Source organism: Oxyura jamaicensis, chromosome 2 (genome assembly GCF_011077185.1).
Source record: "Oxyura jamaicensis isolate SHBP4307 breed ruddy duck chromosome 2, BPBGC_Ojam_1.0, whole genome shotgun sequence".
In the NCBI taxonomy this organism is placed as follows: domain Eukaryota; kingdom Metazoa; phylum Chordata; class Aves; order Anseriformes; family Anatidae; genus Oxyura; species Oxyura jamaicensis.
In genome coordinates this window covers 37459144-37476811 of record NC_048894.1, presented here as the reverse complement: position 1 = coordinate 37476811, position 17668 = coordinate 37459144, and the positions used below count along the sequence as shown (strand labels likewise).

At 37.3% G+C, this 17668-nt stretch overlaps 1 protein-coding gene across 2 annotated transcripts in view; it reads right to left on the bottom strand.

The window, feature by feature from the left end:
• Positions 1–1989: 1989 nt before the first annotated feature.
• The window catches only part of PLCL2 (phospholipase C like 2), a 99578-nt gene continuing 83899 nt past the window's right edge, over positions 1990–17668 (bottom strand). For both annotated transcript variants that reach the window (XM_035318215.1, XM_035318217.1), the window contains exons 5-6: positions 11738–11847; positions 1990–4973 (exon numbers count right to left, since the gene is read on the bottom strand). In XM_035318215.1, coding sequence (XP_035174106.1) covers positions 4794–4973; positions 11738–11847 — 290 coding nt within the window. In that variant the 3' untranslated portion in view covers positions 1990–4793. The remainder of the gene's footprint in view (positions 4974–11737; positions 11848–17668) is intronic.

Here is a 17668-nt window from a genome sequence, read left to right as displayed (position 1 = left end):
GCTCGGTGGGCAGCGATGGATGCTGTCCATTGAGCACAACAAACCCCGTGCCCGTGAGGACTGCTTGTTGCTCTTTACTCGAGCTCTGTTTCTAATCTTTCTGCTGTGCTTTTTGCTTCTCTGCCTTTCCACAGCCACCCAGAGAACAGAGGTGATGAGTCAGAAAGGGAAGTTTAATAGTGTCCAGAAACAGAAATAACCAGAAAACCTCAAAGAGTTTTACTGCCTTTTTCTTACCGAGGACAAACAAGTTGTAATGAAAAAAAGAGAATCACATGGGTTAGTTTTGAAAATTATCAAACGGACCTGTCCAAAAGCTCCTTTCAAAACAGGGGAAAAAGGAATCAGAAGGTTGGAGGAACTGTGGAGATTTTTTAAAAATGTTTACAGGAGTTCAAAAGACTGGAGGTCGTTACAGGATACGAGCAGATCTATGAATTTTTAAGCCAAGTTATTAAATATTCTATTTAGCAAGCTTAATGGGTCAGACTGAGGAGGCGTGAACAGAAAACAAAAAAAAGCAGTGAAGTCCTACACCCGTTGAAGGCAAATGCAGCACGCTGCTGACTTCACACGTTTCAGGGCTTTGCTCATGCTATTGACAGCCCATGGCTGGTCATCCTCTGGCAGCAGCTCTCCAACTGCTAGCTCATGGTGATGAAACGATTTCACAGTGAAGGACGTGCCATTGTATGTGCATGTTGTGCTGCAGATGCAGCTATATGATTGCCCTTTTTTCAAACACTACTCTTTATATTCATTTGGAACCTTAACACAGATATAAAACTAGGTGGTCTAAGGCTTAAGGAAAGGTTGTTATATTATGCACAGGACATTCGGGAGTTTCCTTGACCTGTGCAGCAATCAACACACATGGCAAGAAGAAGACTACGTTCATGCACTACAAAAATTAGGAAGTCATACAAATGGAAGGAAAACTTCAGAACTGCGTCTGGAAGATTGGGTCCTTTCAGCTTTGCTAATTTGATCAGTAGGCCAGAGCTAAAGTTTTTAGTCAGCTTGGAACTCACTTCCATTTTTCATGCTGGCAACTCTGAATCATCTCTCTGCTGCTTCAACTTCAAAACAGGAAAAAGTGAACATGGTAACCAGCCATGGAGTCTTATAAAAATATTTCTGTGCTGCATGAAGTAGCTGTAAAAAGGCTTGACTCATCCCGTGAGCATCTTTCACTGTGCCCACATGGGCAAGCTTGAAGTTGTGTGGGGCACCCACCTAGTACTCCTTGCTGCAGCAACACAGGAACGTGAAGAGAAGGTACAGAAACAAAAGATCCAAGATGGGGGGGAAAGTTTGCAACACTGCATCAATCCTGATCCGGTTGACTTGAACAGGAAGACTACCACTGAGAGCAGAAAGGCTGCGACTTCACCAGAACATGTCCCTGAGCTCTGTTTTGAATGCTTTTGCTCTTTTGGTGGCATAAACAGGCAGAAGAGCCCCTCGGGAAGTGTTGCTGAAGGAATTCTCAGAGGACTGAGCCGTCTCCTGCAGCTGGTCGGTGAGTTCAGAGGATGAAGGGCATCATCCTGGGCTCTGTAATTGCATCTCCAGCAGCTGCTACGTACCACATCAAGCACAACCAATGAAAAATGGGGGTCAGGCATGAGGAACAAAGATGAGGTTTATATTTTATAGAGTTGCTCCTTTTACAAGAAGGCACCATTTTACCCTTTTTCTTGTGTTTAAAAATGAACTCACTCTTAGTGTCTACATAGTTAATAATCCATATGTGAACTTTTCCTTTTCCAATTAGTATTTTCTTTTAAATTAAGCAATATGTTGACTTATGTCTCCGTACATACCCATACATGCTCACTGATTACTGGAGCCAAACAAAAGCTAAAAAGGCAGTTGGATAAACAGTCATTTGCATGCTGGCTCCATCTTCAACAGTTCTGAACTATGTAAACAGTTCAACTGTATTACAGCACATTTAAGCAAATAAAGGCAAAGAAAAGTGTAAAGTCAACCTCTGATTAATTTTATTTGTTATACTTCACCAGACCTTGGGTGTTTGATCTTCTATATAACCTAAAAAAAACCATTGTCAAAAGGGACCAACAATAAAAATAAATTGCATTGTGGATGCAAAGAATGCTTTTAAGAAAGTACAACTGAAAAAAATATGCTAATAAATTTGGTTTTGAAATTATCATTACTGGGTTAACAATAGAACCTGATACTTTGCTTGCAGGTGTTTATCCTGCATTCTCTTAACATGCAACATGTAAACTCCCTGAAGGATTTTTAGCCACACATCATCTTTCAAAGTATCTGCCTGACTGAGTTCATTTTAAGGCTGTATGGTACATACAGATTTGGACTGAGTATTGAATAATGCACAAAAGCAACCTCCATTTTAAGGACTTACTGTTACACTAGAATCCAAAAGTATTTAAATTATCATTCTGTTAGATGCATATATTTTAACTTTTGTTTGTTTGTTTTAAACAGGTACTATATAAGGATATTTCTCCAGAAACAGTATTAATTTGCTTTTTAACAAGATCCAACAGGATCAGAGGGGTAATCGTAGAGTTCAACATACAAAATCTATCAGCCCTAACTCATGTTAATACTCATCTTTAACTTACTTTTTTTTTTCCATAAAGCGAAGAAAAAACCACCAAACAACCTTATTTGTGTTTAATCCTTTCAATGTTAACCAACGTCTTGCAATGAACTAAGCAGGAATATATAAATAGGAAGAATGGCTAAGCCATTAATTCTGATAGCCTGGCTGAAGAAAGAGGCTCTACAGAAATGCTTTGTTTGTGATATAAATTATTAACTATGTAAATGCCAGGCAAACGATGGTGGGCAAGAACTGCTATTGAAGCTTCACTGGCTTTTAGGCCTATAATGCTAACTGTACTGACGTTTTTCCGAAGTCCACACCTTTCAATTAGGACTAAAAGTGAGTGGTAAATTTCCAGCAGCCTAGGTTTGGGATTTTCTGATAAAGTGAAACTGACCTTGCCTATTTGTGGCCCAGCTGAATCTTCATGTAACACACTTATTTTCCTGTAGATAATTCAGGAATAGATTTGACCCTGGAAGACTAATTTCATACTGTCTTGGAGTACAGTTAGTGACAGCCAATTTCGTGTCGCTTCCCATCAACTTCATGTGCCTTCGAAGACTTGCAGCTGATAACGTAGAGAGGGACTGTTCACAAAGCAATGCTAGCAGGTGTTCACCACAGGTTAAATGCTTCATTTTGTATGACACAGAGTAGAACTCATTCCTGGCAGGACTATAATATTGAGGCATATGATCTGTCACTGGACACGGAAAGAGCTTACCACCTTCTAAAACTGCTCCTAACCTATTCAGTTTGACATTTAAAAATGCAAGCTCAGATGTGACATTTATTATGCAAATTGTTTTTATCATTCTTTAATTTTATAAAGACTAGAAAATAAATTTAAGTTCCTAAAAATTCAGATGAAGTGTAAGTATACTGACATTCTCGGTCAGAGATCCATTGACTTTTCCACGATGTTATATACATGTAGATGTTCATTACAACCTAAATGCAGAAATTGGATCTTGAATTGGTTAAACTAATCAATCTGTGTAGAATGCCTGTCTTGAAGAGCTCTAATTAAAACAATACTTACAACAAACATCACAACCTTCCCCTTTTTCCCACTACTGAACAAAAACTGCGTTTTGATCTCTTTAGGATTTTGCTTGTTTTTCTTCAAATTTATTAGCTTCTGTAATTATATAGTCCATTTTATTGTTAAATCAGAAACAGTAAGAGAACACTCTAGGTTGGTATAGTCATTTTACAATGAGCATATCAGCTACAATACCTTTACCTAATGTTGTCATAAAACCAAACAAACAGAACCAGAACAGCAATTTTTTGACAAATCTGCTTATTATCACTTATTCTGTAAGGAAGAAAATACTTGAAAAATAAAAAAGTTAAAATTTAGTTAAAAGCTTTACTTGTTTGGGAGCAATCTCATAAAACTTTTTAATATGAGCACTTCACTTCACAAAATGAAAAACTATTTACAACATTTTGCTTGCAGTTTGGTCACATTATCTACACACATTTGCAGAAGATCTTAGGCAAAATAGGTATGTATCTTTTTCTGACATAGGCTATCAGATTGATTGCACATTTTCCTTTTACATAATGGCTCTCCTATAGTGCACTGAAGTCAGTGATCACTGTCTAATTACATTCTCGTTTTAATTTATGGCTCAACAACAAAATCAATACCACTTCAAACCCAGATATCTGACCGACTGAACGACATATAGTGTGAAACGTGGATCCTGCTTTCTTGGACCTTATTTTCAAAAGTTAGGTGCACAATAGTTCACCTTGCTAGCACAATTACCAACCTGTGCGAAGAAATAAAGGACCTGTACATCTAATCTGTTTGGAAATGAAGGCATCTTGTCGAATTCTGTGAACTGTTTTCCCTCTAATTACAGCTCATTTAAGAAATGTTCATTTCCCTACGGCACTATAATGAACTTTTCAGCACGCTATCACTGAATTACAGTATCTTTTACATATATACTATATTTTGGCCAATAATGTAATTTCCATGTTACACAATATCATTGCCTTCACAAGCAGAGTTGCTACATACATTCACAGTTTCAATAGATTGTAATTAGCTTCTCCAGTTGTGCTTTGAAAATCCCAAATATTTTCCAACAGTAAGTGCAAAGCAAATGTCCTATGCAGCTACAATTGGTCACAGAGTTATAAACTCCATAATTACGAGAAGAGCATTCTCTCATTCTCCATTTTCATCACCTGCTTTTTCAGGTATGACCTCCAGGCTTCGACGAGGTTTTGAGATTTCTGCGTTTTCAGTGCCTGGCTTATTAAGTCCACATGAAAGAGTGGCATAATGGATTTGTTTCAGATTCTCCAGTGCTTCATTTTTAGCGTATTTGAGAAGATCAGCTTGTCCCTGCAAAACAAAAATACTGTTAGATTACACAGTTGATAACAGGATTCTCTTTTCCTTCTATTTGTTTCAGATTAATGGAATAGTTGCTCTGTACAAAATAAGTAAATAAATGAACATGGATTACTTGACATTTGTTAATTGGTAACAACCAAGCTCCTTGCTTGCTCTGGAGCCAACTGATTGCATAAACAAAGGAATGGAGATCATTTCTATCTAACAGCTGTCAGGAAAGTAATCTGTGCTATATTTTTAACCCATGGGGACTATAAGAGTTTTTGCATGGAGCAAATTGTGAAGGCTCATTTTTATGCTTCAGGGAGCAATCTGTTTTTTGTTGTTGTCGTTGTTGCTGTTTTGTTGTTCTTTGAGACTTTTTTCCTAGCAAAGTGATTCAGTCAGTAGTAGCATGGTAAAGAATCAAAGCTGGACAAAACATAAAACATGAAAATAACAGGCCAGGCAACAACATGTAAAAAGGACAGTGATGACAGAGACCTCACAGGTTTGTTTGCAGTTCAGAGCTACCCCTCTCTACTTGCAGTGTTACCCTTCATAGTAATTAAGTTTTAACCAAAACTGTAAGAGAAACTGTCCCAGACTTGGGTGATTTGGCTCTGTCCTGTATTATTAGCTACTCCATCTCCTTGTGTTGATTACAGCCCTCTAACTGCAACGTTCAGCAGCAGACGGGGGGCTGCCTTGCCTGCAGCCCCTATCTGCCTACCCTGCCCGTATGCAGGGAATGGACAAACTCATGGTGCTGTGTCTGCAATCCCAAAGGAGAATGGCCCCACAGCATGGAGAAAATCAGATGAGGTTTCAGAAATACTCTATCCTAAACAGCGTCACTTCCAACTGAAGGGGCAGAAAACAAATACACAAACACACACACACGTACAAAAACAGACATTGTAGTTCCTTGACACTCTCAATTCACATAATGCCTAATTAGGTACAAACTCTCACTGCACCTCTTCCTGTAATTGGGGGATTCATGTCTTTCTCATGTAAATCCTCCTGACTGACACCTCTCCTGAAGAGATGCTAACTTCTCTTGTAGAGACATAACTGCTGGGTTGCCTCTCTTCCTCTGCCAAATAAGGCTGAAATCCAGCTTTTTGATTTCAAAAATAAAGAGTTACAATGGCAATCAGAAAAACATGTGGGCACTCATGTTGTGCTGTTTCAACCTCACTTCTTTAGCAAGGCAGAATATAAATACTACCCCATGAAGTAAGCAGAATTACACATTTGAAGCACACAAATTCAAAACATATATTGCTTTCTACCCCCTACCCTTATCCAAGACTTTAATTGCTGGGGTGTTTTTTTTTCTGATTACCAGACAGGAAAAAATCTAGAAGTACACCAAACATAGAAAAAGCTTCAGTTAATATTTTCTTCTAAGGAAAACCAGGGATTCTTTTTTTTTTAAAAAAATAAAAATCTTTTTTTTCCAAACTGACAAACAACTAAAAGCTAATTTAAAACACTCCAGCAGACTAAATGAGTCATATCTGGAGTGCATCTGTTTCTAGCCCAAGTTCTGTTTTACATGGATTAGTATAATATACTTCTGGAACTTTAATCAAGTTGTTTATTATAGGCAGAGCTGCTAGCAACAGTCTATTAATAAAGTTGCCTAAAACTCCCCATCTAGAAAAAAAGCCCTGCTGTCAGTTGCTTATATGCTTGCCAAACTTTTACTACTTAAGCTGATATTCTCTACGTAGGATTTTTGCCACTAGCAGATTTTATTATTACTGTTTAATATTATTCTTTAACCTCATCCATATGGCTCATTGAGTTCTGAGAATAAAGACAGGAAAATGCTGTCAGATTTTTTTTAACAACCTTCCATCCTTCCCCCCACCTCCCACTTAGGGTAGGGACTTGCAATTCAAATGACTTAAGGAACCCAGGGCTGCAGACCCAAGTTATGAGCTTTTACCAAACAAAAATCCGATTTTGAGCATGGCTAATACAATCACGCAGGATTTCATTCCTGGTCATTCTTCATCTCCTGACAGCTCCAGCATGTGGCAACACAATGTGTATTCCATTCTCACACAATAAAAAATATGTGCTAGAAGAAAATGGTGCGTTTTCCGTGTATGGCTTCTCCAAGTTGTCCTACCACCAGGATTTTTGTTACCAGTGCAGGCAGCCCAAATGCCAGACTGGAGGAAGGGAAGGAAGAGCCTGGGATGGTGACTTTGGCAAGGAGCAGATGGAGAAAAGGAGGAGGCAAAGGGCAATCTCTGGGGCTGAGCTGGCAAGAAGTCCAGGACTGCAGAAAGGGAATTTGTATTAGGCAAAGTAGTGGCCAGGTAAGACTGAAGAAAGAGATCATGAATTAGCAACAAAACGATGAATTCAGTGCTGGAACACAGAGTTTAGACCAAACTGATCAAGGTGAAAGGGAAAGAAGGAGACAACAATTGGGACTGGAATACAGAAAGAAAACAGATCTGACAAAACCCACCATGTTGAATCAAGACTGGAAATGGTAGTCAAGTAGAAGGACTAACAATTCAAAAAAGAGTGAGAGAACTTGGCAATGAGATTAAAAGCTGGTGAGAAAGAAAAACAAGCAAAAATGTACAACAGATAGAAGACTGCAGAATACAATGAAATCATGTAAGGTGGGGGGAAAAGTAAAATTAACACTCAGGAGGGGACAATATGAACTGGAAAGCAACAGGAAAAAGTGCCAGAATAGAAAATTAGGCACCAAGTGGGAAAAGACCATCGGATGGAGGAGAGAGGTGAAGGAGGAAGCCAGGGGTTGGCAGGAATGGCCGGGTTTTCAGCAGGGAGCTGCGATCATCTGGACAAGACTGAGGATGATGAACTCCATACACAAGAGTAGATCTGGGATAAGAGCCTGGTTTGTTAGAGGCAAGAGTAGTTCAGACTAAACACATTTGGCCTAGTGTTAGTCAAGTTTAGACTGGGATGAAAGAGTAAAATGAATCTGTGTCCATTATATACTCTCTTCTCCAACACTCAGAACAAAACAATTGATTTCTGAATGCCTCTGAACTCAGAAAACCATTTGTGGAAACAACTGTGTTGTCATTACCTACCGGCATGTCTTGAGCCAAAGACAAAGTAAGAGCCACCCAGTGCTACCAAACATGGCCCTAGCTCAAGTGAAAGAGGTCTGTGCAATTGTCCTAGCTCTGTTGACGTACCATCATGAAGCTGTACGCTGAGGGAAAAAAAGTATGCGTCTTAAAAACTCAAGCTGTAGTCACAGTCAACACTGTTGAGCGGTAACACAAAGCATTTGAAAGGCAGAAAAATTGAAAAATCATCCAGATCTGAAAAACGGCTACCAATTTTAAGACCTCAGAGACTTCCTTCTAGCTGTATATCAAATTTCTCTTGTGTCCAAGGGCTCTCAAGAAGTAGTGCTTTTAGACTCTTAAAGGTAAATAAAAACAAAACCAAAATTGTTCCTATCAGTTCTCCAGTCTATGATATATCATGTCAGAGAGAATCTGACAGAGTAACTAGAACATCTCAGCACAACTGCCTTTTTAATCTGGTATTTATTCGCTCATGATTTTTGGGTAACAGGTTCTCCAGCAAGTGGCTGAACATTAAAGTACCGTATAGATGACATTTGAAATAACTGCACGGGCACCTTCACCCCTAGAAATTCCAAGAAACTACATGACTGGGCTTTATCCCAGGGTCTGGGAGCCCAAAGCTTGTATCAGGAACAGTAAGAAGCCAATATCACTTTCTCAAAACCTTCTCTGAGCAGGGGGCTGCTCGGTACGCTGTAACATACTGCAGTGCTCCGTGTCCAGCTGACTTGCTCTGAGTGCACTCACAGAATCAGGCCATAAAGGACTAAGCTTCTTAACTTCTCAAAATGGTTTTAATTAAGAGCCAAAATCCCATCAGTCTAGCAACATCAAGATACTAGTAGTTTTCAGTATCTTAATTGAACTAGGATAACTAGGATACTGTTTTTTCTTCTGAGCACCTACAGGCATAGGCAACAGGCTTGGGGGGCTTTATGAATGCTCGTGGTGAGGACAGTGCTGCCTGTAGAGTCAGTCCATACATAAATGCACAAGCTGAATAAAGGTATTTAATCTGAATTCAAATATGCCATACAGTTGCAAATTAGGAAAACCAAAATATGTATGTAATTGTAATACATACACACACATAAAGATATTGGTTAGATAAGTGAGCTGTTCTAACAAAGAGTTCCGATAGAATTAAGCTGTCGATTTTGTTATTTTATCAAACTTTCCATTGCATCAACTGTAGTCAAAATGTCCCAGTTAAAAAGAAGATCAATATATGCCTTGAGGGCAAAATGCAACTTAATCGGTTTGGAAAATGTATCAGCCAAGCCATATGACCATGCTACGATTCCTCTGTGAGGAGCTGATGATAGTGCGCATGCAGAATTATTTAGTGATGCTGTTCAGAGCCACAGAGCATTTCCTAAATCATAGCCAAGAAACTATGTGAAATACTGTTCCAAATTACAAGTAGAATAAAAAGTTCAATCTAAGCACGGCACTGCCTTTGGTGTGTTGGTTGCTCAGTTGTCTTGCTGAACAACAAACTCTGGGGTCACTGAACTGACCAGATTTTATTTTAATGCTTTTAAAAGAGAAGTTAATTTGAAGCAGGCAGGGAATTCAAGAGAAAAAATTCAAGAGAAAAAATAAATTATTCTTCAAGTGGCTTCATAGGTTGTCACTCTCCTCATAATTTTTACTCCAAAAACTGTGGGTATTCAATTTCCATCCCTGTCCTCAAATACTTTTTAGAGAGCTGGAAAAATGGAAAACAGAAATGGAAAACCATAGTACTAGATCAAAATTATGATTGCAGAAAGAACAGTGTCTTAGAATCTCGTAGACTTCTTAATTATGTCACTCAAGACAAGTTACAGTTACAGCCTGTAGTTAAGAGTCCAGAGTGAAAAAGTTCAACGTGTTTTACTTCAAGCAAATCACAAGCTCTAACTTTCTGTGTATCTAAATGTGAATAATAGTACTTAATAGAAGCCTATGTGAACACTAGGATTTGTGAACCCTAACGTTGGTAAAGAACTTTTAAGATGTTACAACATACATGAACTTTTTGTAGTAAGACCTCCTATTACAGTTTAGACAACAAGTTGATTAGACATCTTACTGATTTTTTGATGAAGTATTAAGTATGGGAAAAACTGTACCTTCCTATAGAAGGGACATTAATCTGGGAGCAGAAAAAAAAAATAAACTAAGTCAATGTTGAAGAGATTTCCTGAATAGAAGGAAGGCCTTCTAACTTCATAATTACGTTAATCCTAAGGATACACAAAGAAGCCCTTCAGGGCTCCCAAGAGCCAGATCTCCAGTGTGGGTTCTCCAGTTCCTGGCTTATGCAGAAATCCCGATTTCACAGGCCAGTCATTCATCAACTGCAAATCCTTCTACCAGCCAGCCCTTATGTTCTGAATGGAAAGCAGAGATGAAACAGAGGTACTGCTGCTGTTTCAGGCAGCATTAAAATAGAGTTCCTTATCCAAGCAGTATCTGATCCTCTTGACAGAAAATTAAAGGGTAGAATCTATTTCCTTTACATTTGCCCAAAGCCACTGAACTGACTCCCCTCCTCTTCATCTCCTGGGTAGTATCAGTTTGTACTTGACACATCTCATATAGCATCTTCAGGAAATTCTGCTCTATTAAAGGAAGAGTGACAGTCTGGTCTTTTTATTTTTAAGCAGAACCTACCAACATATTTTTAGAATGTATTAACTGTACACACTGTAGCAAATTCAACCCTTTTTTGATTGACTTCTGCATTGAGCTTGTGTGGTGTAAAACAAGGGGGACAGAACAATAAGCAGCACAGTGAAAAGCTTAAAAGCTGAAACTAACACAGAAAGCAGAAGTATGTGCGTGTTACTGCTTTTCTGTAGTGGTGCACTGTAAGGAGAGGTGGTAGGGAATTCTATTTTCAGTAATAAGAACTAAAAGTAAAAAAATAAGTGGGAGAAAATTTTCTTTCTAATTAAAACAGATTTTCTAGTTTAATATAGTGATGAAATATTTGATTGAGTGGGAGAGAAGAACTCATTAGTAGATGTAAACACAGAATTTGAATAATTTGGGCTAGAAGGATAGTGTCAAGGGAATAAATTAGGAGAGGCAGTTTTGCTGTCTCTATAAATTTTGATATTCTCTGCTGAGATGAAAGACTGGAGATAAGAAACTTGTTCCACTTTTGAGCTTCCTGAGGGTTTCTAGCTGAAAGCTTTTTTATATTACATCACTTAATGTTGTGTAAAAACATAAGCAAATGTGCTCAATAGAAGGCAAAGAGAATCTCTAGATCATACACACTCATCTTACTCCAGTCTGGATTATTGATATATTTTGCATGTGTCATTAATCACCATTCCTCACTAACTGCAATAGCAACAGCCTCCCTTTTGTTTTTCAATAACTGCATTAACCTTAATACTCCCTTTGAAATCATGGAAAAGGGTTTAAACAGCAGCACAGCTTCCTCCCAGCCCGAGTAGCTTCACAGAAATCAGTACTCATTGTTTCACCCATGCAAAAAATTCACATTGACGGTCTGCTCTGTTTTCAAGTTAATATAAAATGAATTGAAAATTACCATAAAAGTGAACAAATCTAGTTGAACTGTGACACGGTAATGACCAATAACAGTATTAGAATATCAGCTGTGAATAGAAAAACACAATAGCTAACCAAAGGATGACATATTACCTTTAAAATTGTAATATTCCACGTAAAACTTTCTACTGATTTTTGCAGTTTTCTTTCTTTCAGGCCTTCTCTTGCTCCTATATTGTGCAGGTTTTCATGAAACTCCATTGCTGTGGAGAGGAAAAGAGGGAGGAATGTAGCATCTTTTTAAATTCATTTTTGTTATCATAGAGACAGAGATTTGAAACTAAAAAGGTAAAGAACAGTGAAAAAGCTTCAGAAATTGTATTCTTCAACCACAAATATATCTGATCTAGTAACACAAAATTAAACAACGTATCAATATACACTGATCTCTCTAAGCCAAAATCCATGCTGAAGTACCTGTTGGGTCACTGCCATAGAAACACTGAGCCAAACAAATAGTTACTATACAAAACTATTCTTAAATCACATTTGAATATGTCACACTACATGTAAAGATCTTTTTGTGGATCTCTAGAAAGTGGAAGCAGTAATTTCATGAAAAATATTTCATGTTTTATGTCTCAACAAATTTGTTTTCTACCTTGCTCTAGTACACACTAAATTTACATCACAGTTGTCCAGATAACAGCTTACATGCTGGGACCCATGCAGAAAACAGCTTTCCCACCTCACCCTGAGGGAAAGGGACTAAGTGTGAAATGGAGGTGCCAAGCAAACCACCAAGGACATTTAACCATACTCATGTAAAGTACCGTGTCCACAGAACCTGTATCTGACAAACCCCCAATCAAAAAACTTCTTGAAAAATCCAGATTATCTTATTCATATATTTCCCAAAACCAGATTTCTAACTAGTTGAGAACTTAAAGTTCATTCATCCATCACTGTTTCCAAGTATCTGTTTCCATCATCCAAAAAAAAAAATTCCCAGTATAATCATGATGATCTCTAGATCCATATTTACAACATTACATTTTGAGAGCCACCAGGACAATACAGATTTTCTTATGTGTCTTCATTTATCCTCAGACTCTACTGCTGAACTTTTGGAGTTCTTTACCCAGATTCTCAGCAGAATAAATAAATCAGCAAGGTGCATGGAAAATAAGCAGGCGACTTGCAATGTAACCCCATTACCACCAGCTCATCAACTGAAAAAAAAATGTGAAAAGACGTAGACTAGAGTGCATGCAGTGCATTTACAGAATTACAGTAATGGTTTACTAGCCTCATGTCCACCGTTATAAATAATCCCCTTCAAATCCAAACCCACAGCAATAGTATTTGACAACAACCCTGAACCAAAGCTACTCAGAATAATGCTGAGGGCCTGCATAATCAATGGGATATTGGTGCTTTGCAGATTGCAGATTATAATTTATACACTGTCATTAGTAAGTCAGACATGGAGACAATGTCAGCCTCGTGTACTGCTAACCAGAAGAGCGTGTCTGTGGTGCACTGGCTATTTTCTATGATGACCCCCTTCTTTCTTTATGCTCATGCTAAGTTGCATTTCTATTTTGTCCAATACTTTGACTTTTGTCAAAGTGTTTGTCCAGCTAAATACTCCAAGCAGTTAGCAGCAACATCTCATTGCCCTTTTTTAAAATATGAAATGAGGTCAAATCATCCCACCAAGGTGCACACATAAACCTTGGGAAACAAGTGCTTCTTGTTCACACGCCTCTCCTCAGCTTTTCTTAGGCTGGATGGGCAACTCTCCATTACCATGGTAAACTAAACCTGTCCTATTCTAAGCCTAAACACACAGCCAGAGACAAGTAGGTTTGAATTACATTTCTGTTTTTATTACTCCTTTGCCAGGTACATTTATATGGATTATTTCACCTCTTAGTCTAATTTTTTCCATCTACTGATCGTAACTAATGAGATTCCCTACAAAATACAAAGCAACCTGAGCTTTAATTACAAAGTATGAATGCAGCACAGCATTTATTGTTGACTACATTTCTCCTGGTATTCCCCTTCTGTGTCCCTGCTTGTTTTTCTTGTGTTTTATCTTGGAACTGACTATTTCATGCATTAATAGTGGCAAAGTAGTAACAGAAGTTTTAAATTCCAAAACAAAACCAACTTCTTAGAAGATAACATAAGGAAAAAAGGAAGAAACAGCTTTTCATTCACAGCTAAATTAATGACAAATGACAAATATGTTCACACAGTCACTTAAAAGTGCCTTTCAGATAAGCTTATGAAAAACCCTGAATTGTAACTGTCTTTTTTTACAGATAAATTCACAGAATTTTTTATCTCCTGCAAAGTAAAACTTCAGCTCTTGCTGTCATTACGATACAGTAAGCAAATCAATTTTATAAAGCTTAACTACTTCTAGAATTATTAGTCTATTAGTATTTTGAACTGCCTGGCAGTTCTTGGATGATAACAGTCCTTATGCTAACCTGATTTATCACTCTTACTATGCTTTCTGCATATACCACCTGTTTAATCAAAAAATAAAGTTGTTCGTGCTTTCAATTTTACTTGCACCTGTTAAAAATATATCATCTACAAGCTTCTGAGTGATCATGGAAATTATATTGAATGCCAGAGAACTGTAATGCAGCGGTAATGTAGTTATTAATATATAGTCATATTCTTCTGGTGAAGAAAAAGTCCCTGAAGTATAAAAAAGTTCCATGAAAGAGCGAAATGACCTCACTGGGTTGGATGGGGCCCTGGCCAACCTGATCTAGAGGGTGGCATCCCTGCCCATGGCAGGGGGGTTGGAACTGGGTGCTCTTTAAGGTCTGTTCCAACCCGAGCCATTCTATGATTCCATGACCTCCTTTTCCCTTTAAAAGGCAGTCTGTTAGATGACCAGACAGCATGCTTGGGTCTACGCTCTCAACAGATGCATTCTTGACTTATATAATTGGTGATATAACATAATGAGAGCCAATGTGAAACATAAATATGAACACAAACAGTTTACAGTTGAACAAGAATTGCTCAGAAGATGATATAGGAGGAATCAAGGAAACACGGTCTCCCACAAAGCACCTCTGCATCACTCCAAAGTGTGCGTTTGATCTGTTCAGTGGAGTCATTTCATTTTGCTGCAACCTGCACAGCAAACAATGTCTGTGTGACTTCACGGTGTTGGCCAGAAAGTATCCCTGATTCCCACCCTTCTTCAGAAAGGTCTGTCACAAATAAATCACTGATTAGCTCTGAACAGCATCCTATGCCTCAAATATACAGAACAAAAGGCTATCTTCAAAATTAAAGCAAATATTTTATTAACTTTGCAGAATATTGTAACGTCCCTACACCAAAACTATTGTCATCTGTAACTAAGAATATTACTGTAATACCAATCTAACATTAAATGAAGCACTACATCTCTCAGCAGGCTGATAGGAGTGATCTGTCTAAAGGTGAAACCACTCGATTTAGGAGACCAGCAGAAGGACTAGTATGACAGCCATAAAACTCCTACTGAAAGCTCTCCACTTCCATCTCCAAAAAACAATTTTAACAGTCATGAGCATAGATACTTACACTAATGTGTACAGACTCTAAATTATATAGTTATACGATTTGAAGCTGTCAGGAAGGGTTGATATAGTTGACTTACCAGGTATATTTCTAAAGAGTAATAGCATTAAAAAAAAGCTGAGAAAGGTTCAGAAGAAGAATCTCTGTGCTGAAACACCTGGCTAAATGAGAACTGCAATAAAATATTGTCTCTAGGGAAAATTACAGTTGGGAGGAGAGACAGCTCCTCTCACACTGAGAGAAGTCATCTGTGATAGATTTGTTGATCCCAGTCATCATAATTGTGTATAAAATGACATACAAGAACAACAAGCTGACTTATTAATCATACAGATTTAACCGGGTAAAAATCAACAGCTTGAGTTTTTTCTAGAAATAAGTGAGGCACCCATGCTTCTGAACAGCTCAAGAATGACATCGCTCACCTATCTTTTGCATCTTATGCAGTTATTAATTATACTATCAGAATTACTAGTTTATTACTAGTGCAATGAACTGACGGCAATTTAATCCATCACATTTATTACAATGTTTAAAAGAATTTTTACCTTTATGAAAACGTTACAGAGATTATCTGATCTTGAGGTCTATTTCGACCCACTGTTTTGAGCAAACACATTACTATTGATGAGTAATTAAAGACTGTCTTTTAAGTTAACTGAAAGAGCTCAGTCTCACTTGTGAACTAAAGTGTATTGACCTACACCACCTTAAGCTACCAGGTTTCACTTCATATTGATTAGAAAACTACATATGGCCAATTGCTATGTAAGTATTGTGAGTTGAAATACTTATTTTTTTAAGGAATCCTTAGCAAGACAGTGAGCACAACACTTGATATACTGTATTTCTAAAGCCAAATTTCTACTTTATATACTTGTTTGTTTTCATTGATGAGAGCTTTCTTGCCAAGAACATGATTTACAAAATTTATATTTGAGATATAATTATACAGCAGGTGGGCTTCTTGTTTTTTTCTTAACAAATAACTTTATCAATGAAATATCAAAATGGTAAAAATTTGGTAATAAATATATATACCCTATATCCCCTACCTAGTAGCCCTAATATGAAATGGATAGCAAGCATTTTTCCATACCTACGTAAAATACATACTGCTAACAGATACTGCAGATACTGATAACATACTGTAGATAAGCTCTCAACATCACTCAAGTTAAATATATTTTATTTAATTCTTAGTAGAGCTCTTTGATTTAAAAGCAAAATGAGCATTTTTCTAAAGATTTATAAACAAATAATAGAAATTAAATAAACATTAAATATTTCTAAAATTTGAGGAGTATACTAGATACCTCTTGATTAGGTTAGTATATATTGCAGCTCAATTACTATTTACACTCTTCTCAAATGTTTAGAAACCTGTAAATCAGCTGCATACAGAAAATTGTTCCTTACAAGGAAAAAAAGTCCAAGAAAGCACTTCAGTCTTGAAAATTCTTCTTCTTAGGAAAGGAAAGAATTCTAGGAAAGCATTTAAGCTTTAAGTACCCATTTCCACACATAAATGTTTAATCTGTGCGTATAACTGCCATGCTCGCCCCCATCTTTGAAAGCCAAGGCTTTAATTTTTTACAGAATTGCAAATGTTTCTTAGTATTTTTCTTTCAGCTTATATTGCTTGAACACTCTGGTATTTCAACCTCACAAATAATTTCTACTTAAAATAAGGTTTATCAGAAAAGATTAAGAGAAAAGAGTCTGGTTACCAGATAGATCATGTCTGGTTACCAGATACATCATGTCAAAGAAGCATGGAAATCAGTATACCTGTAAATTCTCACGTAATTCTGCTTGCAGAATGCTTCTATACAAAATTTAAAATGAAGTTTAATGAATTATTACTTAGTGCACCTCTGTATCAATTCCAGCTGCAAAAACTGAGTTTTAACAGGACTTAGGATTAGATTCACACATAATTCCAAGCACCTACTTCCCAGTGAGGTCAATTGAAACATTTTACATCATAACTAACGAACCAGATTTTTTTTTCAGATTCTGAGACTTTTCTGAGATATTTTTTTTTCAGATTGCTGTGCTTTGGCTTCAAGAAGTTCCAGGTCTGAATCATTTGCATTTAAAATATTTAGATTAATACTTGATAAAATAATACATTAACCAAATTAGTTACTCAATATTTTTTTAATTATTTCAACTTCTTTGGCAATGGTACAGCAGTACCTCCTTAGTAGGTAGAAATGTTTCCCAGACACAGACAGCCATGTCCCATCTCTACAGATGATTAAATGTACACTTTGGTGCCTGCTGCTCCTTTATTCTTCAAAGGTAGGGAAGAAAAATTCCATGCCTTCTTACCCCAACATCCCAAACTGCAATGGCATCACAACCTGCCTAATGCCATCCTCTCTGCTAGGACAAAATTAGTATTTAGTCTTTCAACCCCAAGTCATCCAGTTCCATATTTCACAATAATCCAATTTTCAACATAATGCACCTTCT